Raw genomic sequence first — 20,952 nt, 5'->3', positions numbered from 1 at the left:
TTTCTCCATAAACTTGCATCGGAGCTGCAGCAATGGTTTCCGTTTGTCATCCTTCGAGAAGCCTGATGGGTGCCAGGGGAGCGTAAATAGTGAAAGAAACCACACAATTGCACTTGACGCTTCAGGTCAAAAAAACAACACATGCGAAAATGAGTGCCACACAGCAGCAGCGAGGAGAAGATTGTAAATAAAAAAGCATGTAAGGATGTTGCCAGAGTGGCCTTTGGTTTCTTTTCTTGTGCATCTTAGCCACTAGCTCCCAATCTGAATTTTTTTTTTTTTGCATAATATAGTCTTTTAACTTCATAATTTGTAATATAGCAATATGTATTTGAATAATGATAGTTCTTTTACTTAAAGCTCACATTTGATTATCATAATTTGTTTTAGTTACAGAATTTGAGAATTACTGTATCATTGTTATTCACATCTTACAGATGTTACTCTACCCAAAAAGTTTTCTTTGATTGTTTAGCATTTACGCTTCACCACTGCACACACTTTGTAACATTTTATCTATCAAGTTTAAGGGTGCTTTCACACCCAGACTTTTGTTTCCAAACCTGGCACGTTTGCTCTAGTAGCGTGGTTTGTTTGGCATTTGTGACACCAGCAATCGTGCTCAAATACGCACTAAAACAATCGGTCCGAGATCGCCTGAATGAGTTGGTTTCAGGTCAATTAAAACGAACTTTGGAGTGGATCAATTGCAGTGAGAAAGCAATACGATCCGAACCAAACAATATCACAGTGTATTATGAATATGTAACAGGCATATATACAGCTATAATGTAAAGCTTATAATTTATAAGCCAATTGCTACGTATGAGAAAGTCTTACCTCTGATTTATATCTGGTGACGATGTCTGCGAGTGTCACCATTTAAAATTAAAGGGCAGCTTTTCGCTTCTAATGTCTTATTGCTCATTGTCATAAATTAAAATAAGAATGCATGACAGCTGAGCGGGACTCATGAAACTCTGACCAATGTGAGGAGAGTCTACTCTGTTTTAGCTATTTTGGTCCATTTAAAAACTTTGTTGCGTGAAAGTGCAACATTGTAATAATTTTAATCCCTGTTTTGGAACAAAAGAATCGACCCACAGGTGTGAAAGCACCCTAAGAGTCTCTTTAACACTTTTTTTATTATGAAAAAATATATGAGATATTTTAAGGATATTTGTTTTTGACTATAAAAACTAATTGGTTTAGTAATGTTGGTAAATTAAAATAAAGTGATTAAATAAAAAGTCCTAATATTCCTAGATGTATTGTAAAAAATATTCAATAGTTTTCTATTTCGAATGATATGAAACTCATATTGTGATACTTTTTTTGCAATTTTGCCCAGCCCTATTACTTTTCGTCTCTTATCTCGAGTACAATGAGACTCTTGTTATAGGATTTGCTGATGTATATGTCTGGGTAATGTTCACAAACTCGAGAGTTTGAAATATATGGCAGGAGTCAATTGTTCCTTATGTTATAGAATTTAGTTCTATAAGTATGCAGGAATCTAGATCAAGGAGGGAGATACGCAACATCAAGAAATGACAACATCAATTTTCATTAAATCCATGAAGGTTAATAAACATGAACTGTAATGGCTAAGCAGTATTATAATGTTTTTTTTTTTTTTTATTTATATAGCACATTTTTTTACAACACAATGTTGTCCAAAGTGCTGAACACAATCAATACTAATTAAAATAAAACCTGCATCTCACACATACAATTAAAACAAAAAAGGCAAACCCCTCAACACTAAAAAGGCTCAAATGCTAAAAAACAAAGATGGAGTTTCAGAAGCTTTTTAAAAACAGATCGAGTTGGAGCGTGTCTGATGTGGGATGGAAGCCCATTCCAGAGTTTTGGGGCGATAACAGCAAAAGCCCGATCCCCACTTTGCTTGATTTTAACTAATACCCACATATAGAGAGATGCAATAGTCAAATCTTCCCAAAATAAAAGCATGGGTCACCTTTTTACAAAGTCACTTAAAGAGAGAAATGACTTTCCACAAGTCGTAAATGGAAAAACTGGATTTAACAACTGAATTTACTTGTTTGTTAAATTTCAGATCATGTGTGATGAGTCACGTATTAAGTGTCTATAAACTTTTGTCATCATTTGTAATAAATAACAAATGTTTATCTCTAATTGTTTGCTTGTGCAAGTAAATCAACATTAGTTTAGTTTTTTATTATTGACGTATACACCAAACACACACATTCTTTTTATTCAAATGTGCCCTGCTTTCATACAAGCACATTATTGCTTCTCATTTTGAAATTATTTTGTAATTTTAACCAAACAGAAAAGGAAATACCAAGGCATTGTTTTGAATAATAGGTGCATAAAAAAGCCAATGACCAAAACCATAACAACACATATACACCAAAAACTGATGGTTAGTTAATGTAAATTTTAATCTTTTAAAACCTTATTAATATGAATTGATTAAACAAACACAGATTTATACACAGAACAACAAAACAACAAAATTAAAACATACTTGCTTTCCTCTGCCTGCTGTTGTCTGACTTACTCCCTGCAACTCTACCTAAGAAATGCTTTTCCTTCTCCACTTTCTGCTGTTCTATCCTTCATCACTATCTCTCTCCTGTCTCTCTCGCTCTCTTCTCATCTCCTTCAGTTCTTGACGGTACTTTCTTTCGATGAAGCGTTTCTGATGAGCCATCTGAGGAAAGTTATCTGTAGAGGGTGAGGAAAAGATCAGGATATAGAAAAAGACTTTCATAAACTTTAGGACTATAATGGCTGCTTCATCAAAGCATTACTTCCATATTTGGGGAGATAAAAAAAACTAAACATTTCAGTGGATTGCAATCGTCTTTTTAAAGTTTTACTTGTATGCACTCGAGTCAGCAGTACTTACTGCCAATTACACAAAGACACACACAGCATTGAATAAGTATATAAACTTGCTTAAAGTTTTATGAAATGAAATTCAAGGGTAATTATGGGCTTCACTATGCAAGTAATGAACTTTGAGACAAACGGTTTCCATATACAGTGGCTGACACTTTAAAGATCATTACTGCGGCCCCACTAAAGGAGTAAGAACATGTTTTTAGGTATAACCGCAGTTTGCAACTACGTCGCCAGGGGGAAAAAAGGGACCGGATGCGAACGGAGAGAAATATACAGTACCTGTAAATAATTTGCTACTCGTAAATAAAGATGAAAAAATAAAACAAAGCATTATAATTCCTTCATTATTCATCAAAAACCTTTTAACAAGCTTTATTATCATTGTAAACTTAAATGAATTGAGGATTTATTTTGGAAAGTAAAATTTAAGCAATAAAAGACAAACAAAATTAAAGTACAAACATACCTACAAATAAGTAGGTCTAAATAAATAAACAAATAAATAAATAAATTAGGGTTTTAGACAAGGGTTTTATAGGCTATAGGCTACTATAGCATGGTTTCTGCAACATTCATTCTTTAATGGCAGGGTGCCACACTAAAATTCATCCCACCACAGCTACATTACAGCTTCTCGCTCAAAACATTCACTCGTTGTTTTTTTAAAAAGCGGGATATGGTTGCTCCAAAACATATTAAAAAGGTAGGTGAATTATAACAGCGGAAACTTTTTTGTAAACGCAGTAGTGCTGTGCATTATTTATTTAATCCTTTACGGTGACATGCTGACTGACTGACCGGCCTGTGTGAGGCCAGCAAACACAAAGTAGCTTTCAGGTAAGATGAACACAGTTTTCATAATACTTTGTAGATTAAGGTCTATGGTTCTGCATACAATGACTTTATCGTCCTGGAGTTTATAGCCGTTTCACTTTACTTTAGGATGCATTAATGCTGCTCTGTAGGTCTGTCAAAGTCATTCATAAATATTCCTAGCAAATCTAATAAATGGTGGAGACATGCTCATTACATAAATGCACTAAATCGCACTTCAGCAGCGTTTATTTGAGAGCAAACAAGAAAAGTTGTCCACGAACAGAGGAAATTGGCACGCAAGCATGCTTGTATTAAATAAATGCGATCTCGACTTGTAATGCTGCATTCACGACATTTGTCATTGAAATAACGCCATAGATACTGTAATTGGTAGATCTGTGTAAAAGGTCTGCCACCACAGCCGGAAAAAATCCTAGAGGAAACACTGTGTAGTAAGTAATAATTTGTTTTTTTTTATACATATTTTACATGTAGTTTTGCATTAATTTGCATAGACATTTTATAGTTTATATAGGCCTAAAATGAATGCCTCAGTTCAGTGCAGAGTTAATGATGGATATGGGTGTCACAAAATACTTTTTAAACCAATGTTTTTTATAATAATAATATTAATAATAATAATAATGTTATTATTATTATTTAATGTGAACAACACTTAATAAAAATTTAAATGTATTTATTACACCACCTTATAAAAAAACTATAAATTACAGTACTTTCCACAGGTTTGAAATATATTTGTCGTGGTAGCCGGATTAAAACACAATATCTAAGCACAAAAACTTTTTTACTATTGTAGATACACATATCGCGATAACGATGCTCAAACAGTATATTGTGCAGCCCTAGTCCTAGGGAGAGTTAAAGTAATTTTTTATTTTGGTGAACCATCTCTTCAAGGTGCTTGTGTATGCAACAAACAAGGTCAAATTAATCTCTGTATCTATATATATATGCTAAACATGAGCTAAACACATTAGGTATTAAAAGTAACTTACATTTCTCCAGAGCATCCATGGCTGCCCCCATCTCAGCTTGCTGAATGCTGTTGGAATTAAATAGTTATAAATGCTCAGCATCACAAACAATGGATCATCACTATTGTACTGACCTAATTACAAACCAGCTAATTAAGAACCAAGTGAATAGGAGTTTTCATCTACTTAGAACTCTCATTTTAAATACCTGACCTTCAACACTTCTATTGAAACTATCATAATTAGAGCCATGTACATACAGAAACAAAACACTTGTTACTGTGCTAATTTAATTTTAAATAATAGAACTATTATATTGTCACAATTACGAAATGTTTCACAAATATATCACACCACCTTTTGCACAGTTACAACTTACATGTGTATTTTTGGCTCAGTCAACAAGAACTGTTAAAAAGCATAATTAGCCATCATCTATTAAATCAATACATAGTAATGTTTCTAAATTAGCACGAAATGTCACACACTATTTGGTATGGGATTGCAATAGACGAATTACCATGTTTGTAAACATTTAGGATGCACTCGCATTGAGGTGGCAGAAAAAAACGGGAGCGCTAGCGTTTACAGCAAGGGAATGACATCCGATGCAGTACAGAGTTTGTTGTTGTCTTAGAAATAAGATATAATGATTACATATTATATTATTTACATAATGCTTTCAGTGTATTATAACACCCAGTGATAAGCAGAGTGATTCGGTAAAATCAACGTTAAAGTGAGCGGCGTTCATCTGACAGATCCATTTGCGATAGCACCCTTCCAATAAATATCGGATAAGATGAAATGGCCATGCATCCAGCCCGAAAAATACAATCTCATTGAAGCTCCAAGTGATTTTACAGGAGAAGAAGTTAAAGGCTTACAAGTCTTTAGATGCCACCAAAGTTGTTCTGTGTGATCATGTGCAAGATTACCAGATTCAACACTTTGTAGTGCTAAAAACTGCGTTTCTGCCCAGCCAAAGACAAGGAAAGTAGATGAAGCTGTACAAGGTAAAGGATTCGGATTTCTACCTTCCAATTAGTCTTAGCATGACTCAACGTTTATCCTTTTCTCATCATCCTATTTCTCATTATTTTTATTAAAGATGATTATTGAATAATGAATAAAGTTAACACATTGCTTAATTTTAGAATATTCAATCCCTACAAAGGCCTGGGTAATAAATCATCAACAAGCAAAACAACTGCATTCTGACAGCGAAATTGGTTTTATATTCACACATTCGGACTTTCTCCTTGATAAAATAATTTTATAAAAGTATTATTTGCAAACTCTAAATAGCGAAATCATATTAGCAGCCAATGACCATCAAAGTACAACATTGTTCAGTCAAATAAAGTGTTAATGTTGTTTTCAAGTCATACTTGCAGGTTATTTCAGACCAAATATTCAAAGTACAGTGTTAAACAATATAGGGAGTGTGTCACAAGTTGTCACTCAATGAATGTTTGAATATAAAACCAACTTTACCTTAATAACTTACACTTTCACGTTTCATTCTTATCATTCAGTGTGTGCAGTTTAATTAACCGTATGCAACTGTTTTTGCTGAAATCATTTCTGCAATCAAAAACGAGTAATGTGTACGATTCAGCATAGCATGAACTTACCTGATATAACATGAGAACTGCAGAGTCGAGCATTTCTAATAAAGGCGTCACTTTATTCAGCTCCCATTTTACCAAAGATGTCTGCAGTTTGCATTAAAGCAGTGTGGTTTATGGTAAAATTTAAGTTTTCTATTTTTAGAATTTGGCATCCTACCGCACAACACAACATGTTTTCTATTGCAGGCGGTCTTTTTTTGCAACCGGGAACCCGTGTGATGTAGGTTGGTAATTCGTCTATTGGGTTAGTTTTGTTAAAAAGACCTGGCAACCCTGCACTAGATATAGTTCAAAGAGAATGACATACTTTCCAATTTTTTCTATGATGTTAAAACTTAAAAGACATTATATGCAGTGATCTAGGAAAGATAGGGTAAAATATATGTTTATTAGTACCTTGGTCCTTTTCCACAGCCAATCCTTTCACCTTTAAAATACACTGCCACCGTGTAGGTCCTGGCATGTGAGGGTCCAACAGTTTGAAGTGTTCTATAGATAAAAGATAAAAGGAAAAAAATAATAACAAACTTGAATGGCACAATTATATGGAGCTAAAGATTTGTTATACTATCATTACATTAGATTAAAGAAATTAAAAAGACAAAAAAAGAAAAAAGATTAAATAAGATTTTAAAAAGCTGATGACCCAAAAATGTAAATTATACTTACATTATATACATACATTAACAGCTATCAATAAACGGTTAAATATATAACTTTGGTAACACTTTAGTTTGAGTTAACACATTATTCACACAATGTATAACTGGCTTATTACCTGCCTATTATTAATATATTAACTGTTTATTAGTACTTATGTACTTAAGATCCTAAATCCAACTACTACTTACCAACTATTAATAAGCAGATAATTAGTAGTTTTTGAGCTAAAAGTTCTATGTTAATAGTTTGTTAATGGTGTGAATTGTGTATCAAAAATGTGACCATAACTTTATTTTTGTATATAGTCACATAAAGCGCTTTCTACTATATAGCAAACTCTCCAGAGATGCTCTAGTGCGGTATCTTTAAGACATTTTCGGATCAAGAATAGAATCTGGAGTCACTTAAGATCACTGTCATGTTGAAAGGCCTCCAATACTCTTAAATAAATACAATAATCAATCGATCGATCAAAAATCACAACAATAGGGGATGCTTGCCTAAATTCCTTGGACTAAAATAAAGAGAACAATCAATGCATCTTTTATTCGGATTAAAAGTCTCAAAAGGTGACCAAGAGAAACGTGATGTAAATGTAGGCAATGTGATGAATGACGTTTTTTTCATTTTTAAAAATGTAAAAGTCTTCACAAATCGAATTCTGCTCTGTCATTATGGGTATGGGGTGCAGACTGATGTAGAAAAGAAAAATAACAAAGCACAAAATAAAATGTTAGGGTTTAAACTCCATTATACATAAATAAAATGGAGTTTAAATGCTTTCACAAGCGAAAAAAAATATTCCCTTGATGTTCATTCACTATGACCAGACATCTATATTCCATATACTTTTTAGGTTCATTATAATTATCTTAAAACAGAAAGAAGAGAGAGATGAATACCAAAGAAATTAATTGATGTTTATGGAAACATGCTTCTTACTTGTATAAAGGAATATCTGGCTCTTTGCCTTCCGTCCGCAGGGTTAGACAGCACTGCTGCAGCTGTGATTTTGGATCGTTCCAATCCTGGTTCAAGATGAACTCCTGAAACAATAAATGAACAAATTAAACAGACGTGTTTATTTATTTTTAACTTTCAGTGACTTCCAAATTAAAATATTTACAGAAGAAATTATTGTCTTCTATTTAGTCATTTTCACTGTTCAAAAATTAAATGAAAATGTCTCAAGCAAATTTAAGTGTTTAAAGGCATAGAAACCCAAAATTTTAATTGTACTTATTTTTAATTTATATATTTTACCCTTATTAGTTTCTTTCTTCTGTAGAAGTTTATTTTATGTTCAACAGAATAAAGAAAGTTTAACAGCTTTGAGATAAGTGAAGAGAGAATTTTCAGTTTCACCCAAAACTTAGTAAAAACTTACTTGAAAAGTAGATTATTACATTTAAAAGAGTTATAATTTATATGAAAATCAGGTATTAAGTTTAAATGTGATTTAGCCTTAAATTTAATAGTTTGACTTATGAGAAGCAGGACATAAAAAAAAAAAACTTTGTTTAATTCCAATTTATATTCCTCTCCTGAGTTGTAACAGATAGAGGTTCCTTATAATCACAAGAATTTAATGTAGTAGTATCAATTACTTTAGGGGTACTTACTAATAATTAAATCTGAAAAAAATAAATCTTTTGGTTTTAGACATACAGAAAGCGACTCTCGTCCATCTGCCGCAAACATATTGTAAACGTTCAGAACATAATGCATTGTCTGCAAAAGCTGTTTTTGGAGGAGACAAGCAGAAATTATCACTGTAATAGCCCTGGCTCAGTCCAGCTTGTCACTAAAGTACAGTATGTAATACAGAAACACACACACAGACACTGACAGACACTGACAGACACTGACAGACACACACACACACACACACACACACACACACACACACACACACACACACACACACACACACACACACACACACACACACACAGACACACACAGACACACACAGACACACACAGACACACACACAGACAGACACATGAATGAATGAATGAATGAATGAATGAATGAATGAATGAACGTTATGAAAACGATAGTTTGTTGTATAGTTGCATTCATACTAGAAGGGAACTGGACCAGAGTTCACGTGAACTGTACCCCAGACCACCTCTTTTAGGCGAACTCGGGTACAGTTCACGAGTGTGCACCCAAGTTCAGAAGACACCTTCACACTAACTAAACGTACCATACTCTAATGTCAAACGAACCCGGGTGTGGACTAAAAGTGCTAGTGGGAAAGTATCCTTGGTATAGTTCCTTTAAAACACTGACTTTGCAAAACATGAAAAAAGATGCCCATCTATAAAATAAAATAAAATAAAATAATCTAACCTATTTCTTAGCTGATCTCTATTCTAGTTTGTCATACCTTGAGTCGTGGGAAGAAGCAAACGTTCATGAATGTGTGCACAAATTCCAGGTCTTTATCTATGTAAAGTGCTGCGATAAATGCTGAAGTTAGAGAAAAAAACAACAAATTAATCGAAATCCACACAATAAACATTAAGTATTTTAGATTAATATAAATGCTGTATCTGAAATAATAATACTGCTGTATAAAATCATTTATAAATAAATAAATACTTACATTTCTGTAGGATTTTAGCTTGCAAAAAAGTTTTTATTGAAATAATTTAAATATAGTAATGTCACACTTACACTCCAACAAATCTGCTAAAGTCTTTGTCCGTAGGGCAACTGGTCGTTTGGTTTTGTCATTGGTAATGGCAAATTCCTGCATACCCAACTCTTCTGCAACCTTCGCTTGAGTCCGGTTATTTACCAATGAGCTGCGCAGGAGCTACAATAAAGCACACAAACATTTTCAATTCGTCTTGAATATGTACATACCTCATTTATATATTTTACTTCCTAAAGATTCATATACGAAAATGTAACCAACTAAAAAGATTACCAAATACTGTATATAATTTCCAGATCCCAAATTCAAAATTTTTAAATATAAAATTATATTATACAGTTGAAACCAGAAGTTTACATACACTGTATAAAAAGACACATAACCATTTAAAAAAATTCAGATGTTAATGTGATTTTTTTTAAGGCAAGTTAAAATTATCAAATTTGTTTCTGTTATGCTTAATAGCAGAATAATGAGAGAGTTTTATTTTTTTTGAGAAATTTTTATAACTTTTCTTGAAAGTCAAGTTTATATACAATAAGATTATTGTGCCTCTGTAAAAGCTTAGATGATTGTATGAAGACTTTAGAAGTTTCTGATTGGCTAATTGAAAACATCTGAGTTAATTGGACGCAAAACTGTAGAATAGTATTTAAGAAAAACCTCAAACACACAGCTTCCTTGTGTGACAACAAGGGAAAAATCAACAAAAAAGCCAGATTATTCTCCATGCGCTTCCGTGGGTTTCCTCCGGGTGCTCCGGTTTGCCCCACAGTCCAAAGACATGCAATACAGGTGAATTGAGTTGGCTAAATTGTCCGTAGTGTATGAGTGTGTGTGTGGATGTTTCCCAGAGACGGGTTGCGGCTGGAAGGGCATCCGCTGCGTAAATACTTGCTGGATAAGTTGGCGGTACATTTCGCTGTGGCGACCCCGTATTAATAAAGCAGCTAAACTTACAAGATAATTAATGAATGTATGTCCTGTGGTCTGATGGAACTAAGATTGAACTGTTTGTCCATAATGACCAGTGTTACATTTGGAGGACAAAGGGTAAAGATTACAAGCCAAGGAATACCATCCCAACTTTGAAGTATGGGAGTGGCAGCATCATGTTGTGGAGCTGTTTTGTTGCAGGAAGGACTGGTCCACTTCACAGCATAGATGGCATCATGAAGAAAGAACATTACAGTATGTAGAAATACTGAAGCAACATCTCATGACATCAGCCAGGAAGTTTAAACTTGGCCACAAATATCTCTTCTAAACAGACCATGACCCTAAGCATACTGCCAAATTAGTTAAAATGTGCTTTAAGGACAACAGAGCGAATGTTTTGGAGTGGCCATCACAAAGCCCTGATCTCAATCCTATAGAAAATTTGTCAATTGAAAAAGCTTGTGCGAGCAAGACAGCCTACAAATCTGACTCAAGTTACATCAGTTCTGTTAAGAGGAATGGGCCAAAAATCCTTCAAACTATTTTGAGAAGCATGTGAAAGGATATTCAAAACATTTGACCAAAGTTTTTCAGTTTAAAAAGCAAAACTAAAAAATACCAAGAAAATTTTCTTATTTTAATTTTTGAATGTCTCGAAATTCATAAAAAAAATTCTCATTATTTTGGTATTTAGCAATTGTAAATCATTTAAGTAATCCTAAAGCCTGGTTTATACTTCTGTGCAAGTGATCGGCAAGTGACTCATGGTGAATGCAACGCACATAGCTTTGCATTTATAATTCTGCGCACTGTTTCTGTTGTTCTGCAATAACACTTCCGAAACAATGTTCCACTGTGTTGAGTTTCTTCGCTGGCGTTTTTCTTTTCAGAACACTTCCTTAATGTACAAGTGGCTCAAACTCGCCAATTTTGAGGCAGGAACCGGCAGACGGGCAACAACTTTAACCATGAGGTAAACACAAAACAAAATTTTCCATCCGGAGCTCCTTCAAGGGACTCTACACTTGTAAACACTCGCTCTATCAGGCTTGCACGGCTCTCAGTCCCACCCAGACTCGTCAGCGCTACCTAGACGACCAATCACAGAGCATAAAAGCTATCGCTGCAAGGTTATTTATTTATTTTTTTTAATTTGCCTTTCAAAAACATAACAATTTAGACAAAACTCAGTCCAAACATAATTTTGCACAAACTGACTGAGACATGTCAGATATACAGTGAATTAAATACAAACCAAACAAAAATAAAATAAAAATACAAATGTACAAAATAACTTAACAAAAATAAATAAATAAGAAAAATAAAAATAAAAAAATAAATAATAATAATAACAATATACCATGCAGACATCAAACAGAAACTCTGTAAGGGGTTAAATAAAACCATATTCTAAGAACAAATCTTATAATTTTTTAGCCTTCTCGCCTTTCATTATTTTTAAAGCTTCTACACAGGTGGCAAACTCCTTTTTAAACACAATTAATTGAGGAGCTGTTTTCATAATTTTGCATTTGTGGATGAAGCATTTAAGTAAAATGAGTAAACAATTTGCAGAAGAAGTCATCATCTTTGCCGTCCAAATGTACACCAAATTTCACAATGTCCCAGCAAATAGAAGGAAACCTTGAAATTTATTGTTTTATCCAGACTTCCACATTAGACCAAAAAGGATTAACCAAATTACAATGAAGCATTAGATGTTCAACTGTTTTATATCACTAGTGTAAAATTTACAAACATTTAAAATTCACATTATTTAAAATGTACTTGTTTGTATTTTGGAGAAAGAGGAATATCATTATTTTTTTTAACTAAACTCTTATTAAAAGGTTGGAAAATATTATTTCTTTTAATAGGACCAGGATAGCATTCCTCTATAAGACATTTTCTTATAAATATATTTGTACATTTCTTGTCCATAAAAGTTAGCTTACCAACTTTAATGTCCCGAATTTTTGGTGTGACTGGAATAAACTAGTGTGCGTTGCTGCAACGTGTAGTTAATTTTTTTTTAGAGGTGCGCGTTAGCGACGCCGACGGCCACGGCAAAAAGCTATGCATCAACGCGTAGGCTGTGCCTTAGCATTCGCGTGCGTTCGACGCAGGAGTATAAATCAGCCTTAACCGACCTAAAATAGTAAGTGTTTAAAAAAATAGTTATGTACCATTTTTTAGAGTGCATGTAAACTTCTGGTTTGAACTGTATATCCAGAATTCTAAGAAATGATCAAAGCATGGTGACCTGGATAATATCTCACACAGGATAAATATAGCTCTTCATGATCACTACAGCAAATAGGGAGTTAAAGGAATAATTAACCCAAAACTAAAGATTTTTTCGTCATAACTTCATTATGATCAGTTTTTTTTCTCCTGTTAAACACAAAAGATGATATTTAATACATACAAAGAATAGTGAAAACCTGTAACCATTGACCTCCATACTATTTGCTTTTCCTCCTATGAAAGTCAATTGTAACACGTTTCTAACAGAAACTCATTAAGGTTTGAAACCACTTTAGTGTGGGCGAACTATTGCTTTAAAAAAATACACTGAAATAAAAAAGGAAGTTAAGCTAACATGAAATGAAGAAATTATATAGACATCCTTACTGTCAAATGTCCTTCGTGATGGTCTGGGAAGTGGATGAAGAGATATTCGGTTGCCACAAGCTGCATGATAGAGTCTCCAAGAAACTCCATCCTCTGGTTGTGGCCTCTGCAGACAGGAACATCAGTTGCATGAAGATCTATTTTTTAGATAACTACTTATACAATTACGGTGTTGCATTTCCAGACTAGAAAGGTGCATAAATATTATGGCTCAAACTTAAATCCTTAATTATTGGTGCTGGAAAGATACTCTAACCTACTATATAAGAAAAGTCACACCAGACTAAATGTTGCAATATTTTAAAATAAAACAAAAACACACATACAAGAATGCCACAAGTATGCACAAATGTCACATATTTTTAATATATTCTGAAACAATGTAAAAGGAGCTACCACAACTCTAAATAATTCTTAACACTTAAAACAAACATTATCGTGCAAATGTAAATTGTGTAATTAATACAAAATCCATAAAATGAATACATATTCAGAAAAAAGAAGAAGAAAGACAAAAGTATAAAACAAAGTGAAATTATTGTGGCACTGACTATACATTTCAAACCCAAACACACATATTTAAAGCCAAATAGAACTTGTGGAGAGTTAAAAATGCACTGCACAAACAGATATATACATACATACATACATACTTGTATGTGCAAGACTCCGGTCCTTCACGATCAGTCATCCTGTGACGTCTACTATGAGCATTATTTCCCAAAGCAGTCACAAGTGTTGCTATAACAATATTTATTATCTCAATTTTATTTATTTTTTTATCTTTTTTTTCAATCTCAGTAAACACTCATACTAATATACTTATACTAATACAGTCAACTAATAACTACATTAGTTAAGGGCATTCCTTATGACATGGATAGGATCAAACTTATGATTGCTTTTTAATATTAAGATATTTTCTTTAAAATCTAAATGTATATTTTCCAGCCATGAAAGCACAAAAGCAGCAGCAAGGAAAATCAGATGCTCAAGATGGATTATTTTCAAATATTAACATATTAAAAAATGTGCAAATATATAACTGAGACTTGAGATACAATCACAGTGAGGCATTCATAAATCCTTTTTTCCTTAGAGTGAAACAAATCATCCACCCGTATAGTTGAGTAGTGGAGGGGCACAAACAAAAATAAAATTCATATATTTTTCTTGGAATGAATTTTGCTTGCTATAATTTTGAACTTAATTTTAATGTTTCCTTTGTTGGTCAGTTATCTATAAACAAGAATAACGATTTGAGGTGATGCACTTTATAAGTCCGCTATATGTGTCAAAACATGAATTGCCGTGAGATTGTGTTGGTTTGTAAAATAAAATAATAATCTAGCTTAAATAAAATTAAGGTGAAATTTTCAGTTTCAGTGAAGCCTATATTAAACAATTTTCACTATTTATACCACATTTAAATGAGCAGGAAATGCTTTTGCAATGTATTCGCAGCACTGTTGGAAGGATGAGAGAACTCAAAAACTCGTTTTGAAAATGGAGATATCTGCATATTTGTGCCAGTCTGTCAGATAAAATAGCTTAAACACTTTAATATTTTAGAAAAGGTAATTAAAGTTTGCTTAACCAATGTTATTCACCCATGACCCACCCATAAGTAAATATGCAGCCTACTTTTTGATTACCTGACCAGCACATTAACAGCAGCACCCACTAATATAATCAAGAAATGATGTAATCCCAGTGGCGCAAAAAGGGGGTATGCAGTATATGCGGCGCATAGGGGCGCCACACATGGGGGGGCGCCATTGTGCCAAAACTATTTTTGAAATTATCCTTACTAAAAGTTTCAAATAAAAAAAATAAATAAATAAATATGTTTTGTTAAAAATGTTTTTTTTGCATTTTGTATGAGTATAATATTGTATTTTAATAAATAAAAAATTATACCATGAGTTGCATACGTTGGCACACACATTTTAATTCAAAAACAACACAATAACATGCAGTCGCAGAGCCAAGTGTAAAGTGTTCATGTAAATGTAACTTTAGATTTTTTTTACAATTTTTATCAAAATAAAACTGTCAAATCATACATACAGTAGAGTTGAGGTCAAAAGTTATAAGATTAATCTGAATTTTTTCTTTATTTATTATTATTTATTATTAATTATTTAATTATTTTGCCTAAATAAGAGGGATCACACAAAATGTATGTTTATGTAAGTACAGACCTATTTCACATAAACCGATATTTCAGATAAAATATTTGGATTAAAAATTCACCTATATAAATATTATATACTTGATTATAATGATTCTTAACCCTGTTAAAGTTGACACATGAACAAATTGTCCGAATATTCACATTTTTTGGAACTGAAATGTTTTTAATCCTTCTATCAAGATCCATTTTATACAATATACATGTTTTTATAAATTTATTATGTGTCATATTGATACATCAGGCCTTTTGGTAACTTTTTTTGTTCAAAACTATTTTATTTTAGTTACAAAACTTGAACCCGCATACCTCTCAGTATATGTGTAGTTGCGCCCCTGTGTAATCCAATTGCACAGCGTCACCCACGTGACGGAACTCGACATGAAAAACTAGAAAAAAAACTAAACATGCTAGACTTTATGCGGTAGTGTCATGAAGCATCGCAGGTATGTTTTCAGTTGTCATGAACTATGCCACATTACACGAGAAGACAATTAAATCTTGTTTCAAGACAACCATTTGTCATTTAAAAATCATGTCGAAATTGGACAAATTCGTGTGATCTGACAGGGGCTTAAGTTGTAGCATGATTTAGATAATGAATAATATATACTTATACTTACAAAATGTGTACTTATATTTCGAAAAAATAGGGGTGAAAGATGGAGCATTGCGTGGTTTGGTTGGCGTCACTCATGAGCTTAAATTTTTCATCAAAAGTTTATATCGCAATTTTTATGGTTGTTTACAGCTTATCTTTTAAGCATATTTTTTTTGTCTTTTAACAAGTTCTTTGTGTGATAATCTGAAAGACTTATAATCTTTATGTGCTTATAATGTTTATAATAGAGTATATGTATACATTTTATTTTAATTTTAGGTCAAGCCTCCCGAGGACTGGTGTTAAGAATTAGCAAGTCTGCTAAAACACTTAAACAAATGCATTTGGTTGTCTAGTGTAATTGTGATGTTCATGTAAAAATAAATAACCCAAAACAAAAAATTATTTTTACAAAGTCACAGAAGGACTGGGGCTCTTACAGTGTGAGGTGGTTGAAGCCCACTGTCCGCAGAGTGAAGGCCCTCGCTAGGAGACGTACATGAGTAAACAGCACTCCGATAGCATCCTCAAAATTAGTGAGTTTCTGCAGAACCGGAGAGGATTCAATCAACTGCCTGTCAGTCAGGGGCTCCTGCACCTAGACGTATAGCAGAACATTTACACATTACATATGTATAACAATTTCATTAGTACAATTAAGTTTATACACATCTTTTATTATAAAATGGCACATAAACAGCTGAAATTTCAGTAATGTATATAACAACATAAAACTGAAAATCCTGTCATTTACTCATCCTAAAGTCTTTTTTACTCCATGACATTTTGGACCACAAATCCACTTGTAAATTTGCTGCAACATATTTTTAACATTCCTTTATCCTTTTTGTCAATTGACAGAATGTCTATAGGCAATAAACATTTACAAGTTTAAAGCTTCATTACAAAATTCCTAAACTCATACAGACCCTTTTAATTTAATATTTTTAATAAAAAAAAAAAGTATTTTACGGAGGCATAATTGCATTATGTAATGAGCAGTTTAAACTATTTCAACCAACATTTTATTAAAATACAAATACTATTTACCTTCAATAAAAATTAAGGCTATATTAATAGCCCTCCAATACATTTTTTAAATTTTTTTTATTTCCAAACTGCAGTTTAACAAAGACATTTAAAAAAAAAAAAAATTTAAGATTTAAAAACTAATTTTAAGTAAATAATTTCTCTGCCATGATGACATTACATAATATTGTACCTGTTATTTTACATGATGCAAGTATTCAGCTTAATGTGCAATTAAAGGATTTAAATAGTTTTATAAGGGTAAATAGGCAGGTTAACTTGGTACATCAAAACAAAATAGCCCTCTCAAAACTTAACATTATGTCATTAACTCTCCCTTAACTTGTTTTTAGACATATTTGACTTTCTTTATTCAGTTAAATACAAAAGTGATTTAAAGAGAAACATGTAACCATTTTGGTTACTTCAATGGAAGTCAATGGTTACCGATTTTCAGCTTTCTTCCAAGTATCTACATTTTCTTTTAACAGAATTTAAAAAATAAGGTTTAGAACTACTTGAGGGTGAGTAAAATATTATTTTTGGGTAAACCAACCCTGTAATAGGGGCTAATAATATTAACCTTCAAAAATACATAAAGTTGAAGAATTATTAGCCCCCCTAAATTATTACAACACATTTCTAAACATAATAGTTTTAATGACTCATTTCTAATCCCTGATTTCTTTTTTCATCTTTGCCATGATGACAGTGAATAATATTTTACAAGACACTTCTATACAGCTTAACTAGGTTAATTAGGCAGGTTAGGGTAATTAGGCAGTTTATTGTATAACAATGGTTTGTTCTGTAGATTTTGACTTTAAAATAGTTTTTAAAAAATGTAAAACTGCTTTTATTTTAGTTGAAAATAAACAAATAAGACTTTCTCCAGAAGAAAAAATATTGTCAGACATACTTTGCAAATTCCCTTGCTCTGTTAAACATCATTTGGAAAATATTTGAAAAAAAAAAAAAATTAAAAGGGGGCTAATAAATCTGACTTCAACTGTATATATTTTAAAATTATTTAACTTCAAACAAAACAAATTATTACTTTCTCCAGATGAATTCTTTGAACTTTCATAATGAACACCAGTTTGTAGTACAAATAATTTTACCATTTACTGCATTTTATCATTAATTTTCTAGATAATTAAGTGACTAGCACGTGTATGTACATGTCTGTCTTACACAGGTACATGACAAACATTTGAAGTGATATGTGCACACACCTGTAAAGGATGAGGTGGGTAGTTGAGCCAAACTTCTCTCATGTCCTGCAAGACAAAAACAGGAAAAAAAAAAATCTACATTAACAACAGCATAGACTACTTGAGAAGAATTTGTACACAAAAGAATCTGAAATTAGACAAGAATGACTTCAGTCAACAACCTTTTGGCAACAAGAATCATATTTTTAGTTAATCACTATGTATTTTTAAAGTTTAGATTAGACTTTGAAGTGCAGTTTTACTATGTACATCACGCCAATGTTGTAATTAGAAAAAACATTTTAGGCTGCATGTCCACCAAAGTGTTTTTTTTCCTCGAGCAGAGCATTTGTTTTTTTATACTTTTGAGCTAGCCATCCAATCACAGTGGTGGATTGGTGGGACAACACCACGCAAGGGTCAACAAATAATCTGCTAAAGATTTTAAACTTGTAACGCTAAAGCGGGGACACTCTATATCATAGCAACAAAAGAACAAAAAAACACTGCACTGCAATAACACTCATAGATGAGCATTTTTACAACATCACTTGCTTTTCTGCAGCCCAAAAAATATTCGGTGGACACGCACCCTAAAGCCTCTTTCACACCATAAGCGCAAGCAGAGCGTAAGCAGCACATGTTTTTTTGGGGTCCATGTTAACAGATTATTAGAGCTTTCATACTGCACACAGTGGAGCATAAGCAGAGCTCAAATAAAGTGACAATGCATTGACAATCACCAAAAATACATTAAAGGACATTAAAATGTGGCAATTTTAAGCAGTGAATGCATCAATAAAATCCACCGATTTTTATATAGTGAATCACATAAACTTAAACAAGAAAAAAATACAACAAATATTTGTTTAGGCCCAAAAAAAAAACAAAAAAAAAAAACAATGAAAACAATTTATAGTATATGATTTGCTTAAGTTGTGCACTAGCTCGATTATGTATAATAACTATTAAAACTATTGTTACAGTCATATGTATATATATATATGTTTTGCTTTTGTGTTTTCTCTCTCTCTCTCTCGATTCTTAGAATCGCCCACTCCAATAACTCATTAGACCGTGAAGACGTCAATCTCTATTACACCCTGTGATGTCATCACATTCGCTGCCAATTAGGATGGAAGCTCAAAGTTTAAAGGGACACGAGCGGGGAAGCTTTTTCTGTCTTAATTGCTTTCTCTTGCTTGCCTTTTTATGTGTGTTTTGGCTTGTTGTTTTTTGCCATGATGTTGAATTTAGAGTTTTGATTTTGGTCTTGTTCTTGTTTTTGGTCGTTGTTACCGTCTTGTATGCGTGTATGTGACGATTCCCTGATCTCTGGCATCAGCCTTCCCCTGGCGGTTTAGATGCAACATAACATACACCTAGCATCACGGAAATAACTCCACTTTCTAAAGCACACTAGTTTAGAAGGGAGCGCCACCCGCTGTACGTTTTTTCTGTATTTTTGGTTAGAAGAGTAGTTTTAGTTATAGCGTGAAAACGCTAAAGATGTTTTGTTTGTTTATTTTGAATTTGATAGTTTAGAGGAGGGGGTCACCAATCCTGGTCCTGGAGGGCCGGTGTCCCTGCAGGGTTTAGCTCCATCTTGCCTCAACACACCTGCCTGGATGTTTCAAGCATACCTAGTAAGACCTTGATAAGCTTGTTCAGGTGTGATTAATTAGGGTTTGAGCTCAAATCTGCAGGACACCGGAACAAGTTTGGTGACCACTGGTTTAGAGGGTAAATTTCAGCTAAATTTGGGGCTTTGTTATATTACTTTAATTTATTTGGCACCAATTAATTCTTGTTTCCCCATCCATAATATGCATTGATTGATTAATTTTCTTTTGTGAGATCTTGTATATAATAGTTTTGCTGTTTGACTTCTTTTCACTTTTGTAAATAAATTCATTTATTTTTGTAGTATTTTGATTGTTGTTTTGCTATTTAGCCACCAACTCACCACAAAATTATCAAATCAATTGTTACTTCTTTTACACCCTCAAGCCAAACTTGAAAGTCGCAACAACTATATTTGTTTAAATATTAGGCTATTAAAACTATAGATTATGGGCGACGCAGTGGCGCAGTAGGCAGTGCTGTCACCTGACAGCAAGAAGGTTGCTGCGTCGGTTGATGTGAAAGACAAATGCCTGTGAGCTGCTTCTGCTCTCCCTAGGCACTGCGCACAAACTGCAGCTGCTCTACTTGCGTGTGTGACATGAAAGTGGCGTTAGGGTTGAACTATCCTTTATTGCTGATGCAGTAGCGATCCTAATGCAGACTGCTGATCTATGATATTCCATGTGATGCCAAGTAAATTTATTTAGTTTTTGAAATTTATTTTAGAAAAAACAACTCTTTGAGCTTTCAAAAAAAGCAACTTTTAAACCATTTTTTATTTCTTTAGGAATTAACATATTAATTTTTAAATGTAAAATTGTCCTGTGCCCAACTTGAACCAATAAATTGTTTTAAAACCAGGTTTTGAAACGTTTTAAAACCACAAAAATTTTCTCTTCAGCAGAAAAGAACCATCTACATCCACAACAGCTACTAGTCAGCCCACGAATCAGCAAACATTTGAAAAACAAATTCACTTATGCATCAACATCCAAGAATGCTTTAGACCTGAACAGAGCAGTGGCTTATTTATATCCAAAG

General features: G+C 33.0%; 1 protein-coding gene across 1 annotated transcript in view; it reads right to left on the bottom strand.

Annotated features, from left to right (window-relative positions):
- Positions 1 to 2,405: 2,405 nt before the first annotated feature.
- drosha (drosha ribonuclease III) overlaps positions 2,406 to 20,952 on the bottom strand; it is a 44,798-nt gene continuing 26,251 nt past the window's right edge. The window contains 9 exon segments of the mRNA NM_001110472.1: positions 2,406 to 2,715; positions 4,731 to 4,777; positions 6,740 to 6,832; positions 7,949 to 8,052; positions 9,402 to 9,484; positions 9,692 to 9,833; positions 13,248 to 13,353; positions 16,483 to 16,640; positions 18,307 to 18,351. Of these exon segments, the coding sequence (NP_001103942.1) occupies positions 2,600 to 2,715; positions 4,731 to 4,777; positions 6,740 to 6,832; positions 7,949 to 8,052; positions 9,402 to 9,484; positions 9,692 to 9,833; positions 13,248 to 13,353; positions 16,483 to 16,640; positions 18,307 to 18,351 (894 nt within the window). The 3' untranslated portion in view covers positions 2,406 to 2,599.

This window comes from Danio rerio, chromosome 12 (genome assembly GCF_049306965.1).
Source record: "Danio rerio strain Tuebingen ecotype United States chromosome 12, GRCz12tu, whole genome shotgun sequence".
Classification (NCBI taxonomy): Eukaryota; Metazoa; Chordata; class Actinopteri; order Cypriniformes; family Danionidae; genus Danio; species Danio rerio.
Note: the sequence above shows the minus strand (reverse complement) of the source record. Positions and strands in the feature narration are given on the sequence as shown.